Source organism: Cynocephalus volans, chromosome 6, assembly GCF_027409185.1.
Source record: "Cynocephalus volans isolate mCynVol1 chromosome 6, mCynVol1.pri, whole genome shotgun sequence".
NCBI lineage: Eukaryota > Metazoa > Chordata > Mammalia > Dermoptera > Cynocephalidae > Cynocephalus > Cynocephalus volans.
The window spans coordinates 81371306-81374120 of NC_084465.1; the positions used below are offsets into that span (position 1 = coordinate 81371306).

General features: G+C 42.0%; 1 protein-coding gene across 1 annotated transcript; it reads right to left on the reverse strand.

Annotated features, from left to right (window-relative positions):
• Positions 1 to 1204: 1204 nt before the first annotated feature.
• On the reverse strand, positions 1205 to 2188 carry PRPS1L1 (phosphoribosyl pyrophosphate synthetase 1 like 1). Its single transcript, XM_063100556.1, has one exon. It carries the CDS (start codon positions 2159 to 2161, stop codon positions 1205 to 1207), a length of 957 nt encoding a protein of 318 aa, XP_062956626.1. The 5' UTR covers positions 2162 to 2188.
• Between the last annotated feature and the right edge of the window lie 627 nt (positions 2189 to 2815).

Below are 2815 nucleotides of genomic sequence, written 5' to 3' on the forward strand. Positions count from 1 at the left end.
GTTAAAAACAATATTCCTTTAGAACTGCAAAGAAATTACTCCATTTTGTTTATTACCCAGGAGTTCAAATGAGAAATTTGACCGCAATCTGAATATTTTTTCTTTAAAGTGTTTTTGTTTTACCTTTTTGAAACTCTAATGGCTTTTCTCTATTTTCTTGCAGATCAGAAATTTCACATAAAATATCTAATTAGGGACCTTTTTACCTCTACACATATGCCCACATTTTATTGGTTTCTCTGACAGGGGACAGTAGCATCATTTTAAAATAAAAGTCTGATATCATTTGAGAAGCCAACCAAATATAAGGAAGGAAGATGAAAATGACATGTTTAATCAAAAGGCACTATAATAACCCTAAAATCTACTACCATGGTGGTGGTAGGCTAAAGAAGATTAAGCTACAGGAAAAACATGTAATGTAAATATTAGTGACTACATAGTAGGAAGTGAGTTTATTTTCCAATAGAGTATGGTACACTGACCATTTGGGCCCAATAGAATATTTGGCCCAGAAAAGGTCAAGATGGTTTGAGGTAAAGCCAAATGGAAAGACACAGGTATAACATAGTCTCCAAATAGATGGTGATAGATTCGTCTTCTTCTCAAGAAGCATTTGCTACACTTTGCTCCCTCCTCTCATGATCTCTATGGCTGCTCAAGCTGAAAGTTCCCTGCTCCTGCCTTTCAGGGGGTTCAGCAACCAGGAGAACTAGTTTTGGGGTTACCCAGGACTCTTGCTGTAATTTAGCATAGAATTTGGAGAACTTGGGACACATGAGGGAAGGGAGAGTAGATTGGGTGGTGCTCTCCCTAGTAGTTCTGAACAAAGTAAACCCTGAAGCATTCACATGTAAAGTCTAAGCCTCCCCAATCATTTTCAAACACCTCTACACAAGCCTCAAAATTTTGAAATCTTGCAGCAGCCAGGCTTTAGTTAAAGCTGCAGGAATCAAAAAAATCATCAAAGAAATTAGAATGAGACAACCCAGTCAGGAAATCCCAGTAATTAGTCTCAATCTTCTTTCCCCAATTTAAGATAAACCCTGTACTTGATGAGGGGTGTAGAAAGCTACAATGGAGCAAGCTGGGCCTTCTGCTGAACTTTTAATCAAATACCAAGAGAAAACAGCAGGCAGCGTTTCCTTTTATTTTGACTTTATCTTATTTTATTTAAAAATAGAATAACCTTCAAGTTATTCTATTATAAAGGAACGTGGCTGAACAGGTAGGAAACAGACTCTCCATTGTGAGTTCTCCGGATGGCTTCTGCAAGGATCATGGAGATGTCGATCACCCGTATTTTGGAGCAATCCTTCATCTTGTCCTCTTGAGGTATGGTATTGGTGACTACTACTGCTTCAAAGCAAGCGCTATTGATGCGAGAAATGGCCGGCCCAGAAAAGATCCCGTGAGTCAAGATCGCATAAACTCTGGTGGCTCCAGCTGAGAGAAGTTTGTCGGCTGCGAGGCAGAGGGTACCACAAGTGTCAGCCATGTCATCCACAAGGATGGCCACCCGATCCTTCACATCTCCCACTAGCACCATGCGGTCCACTTCATTGGCCTGCTTCCGTTCTTTGTGAATCAAGGCAAAGTCCACATTCAAATGGTCCGCAATGGAGGTCACTCTCTTAGCTCCACCAGCGTCGGGTGAGACGACGGTGCAGTCCCTCCACGCAGAGATGTTCTCTCGTATCCACCTCAAGACCACTGGCTCTGCACACAAATTGTCTACTGGGATATCAAAAAAGCCCTGAATCTGAGAAGCATGTAGATCCATCGTGATGATGTGATCCGCGCCTGCTGTAGACAACATATTCGCAACAAGCTTGGCGGAGATTGGAGCCCGGCTCTTGTCCTTCTTATCCTGCCGGGCGTACGGGAAGCACGGCATGACGGCGGAAACCCGGCTGGCCGAAGCAATCTTGCAGGCATGGATCATGATCAGAAGCTCCATCAGGCTGTCGTTGATTTCACCACAACCACTCTGAACGATGTAGACGTCCTTCCCACGCACACTCTCGCCGATTTCCACGCAGGTCTCCTGGTTGCTGAATTTCTTAGTCACCACCTTGCCCAGCTCCAGGCCCAGGCGGTCGGCAATTTTCTGGGATAAGTCCTGGTGGGAGCTGCCGCTGAAGATTTTGATGTTCGGCATCTTAACCAATGGCCCCAGACACTTTTCGTCCAGTTGTCACTGTTGCTACTGAGTTTAGCGGGGAAGTCGGGCCGTTACGGTCCCTTCCAGCGCGTGGCGCTAAATTGACCTCGGGTCATTTGAAAAACTTCCTGCTTGACACCCATTCGCACTTTTAAACTGAAGAGTCAAGACTTTCCAGTTCATGGATATTTAGAAAAATAGATTTTTTTTTTTTCTATTAGTGCCTGTATTTGTCTTCTGGGGCTGCTTAAACAAATTTGAACACATAAAAATATAAAACTTTGACCGGGCAAAACCCACACGAGTTTAAAAAGAAAATAACCGACTGTCACGTATTATTTTAGACTAAGTTCCTCCAATAGAGTGAGAAAAAGACATTCGAATGAAAAGTTGGAAAATGGTATAAATAAGCTATTCACAGTAAAAAATTTGAGTGGCCAACAAACGTGAAAAGATGCTGGTAATCAAGAAAATGCTACTTATTTTCACACATCAGGTAGGACAAAATTATTAGATAACGTCTTCTATTCTAATAAAATGTGTAAATGTGTAGATTTTGCAAGGGTAATTTTGCTTGTAAACTTTGACTTATCATGTTTATTTCTAGGAATTTATTTCAGAGAAGTATTTACAAGCACTCCCAAAATATGT

Excerpts from the sequence above, each read along its gene's own strand:
- PRPS1L1 (XM_063100556.1), bottom strand. The coding sequence starts at position 2,161 with ATGCCGAACATCAAAATCTTCAGCGGCAGCTCCCACCAGGACTTATCC.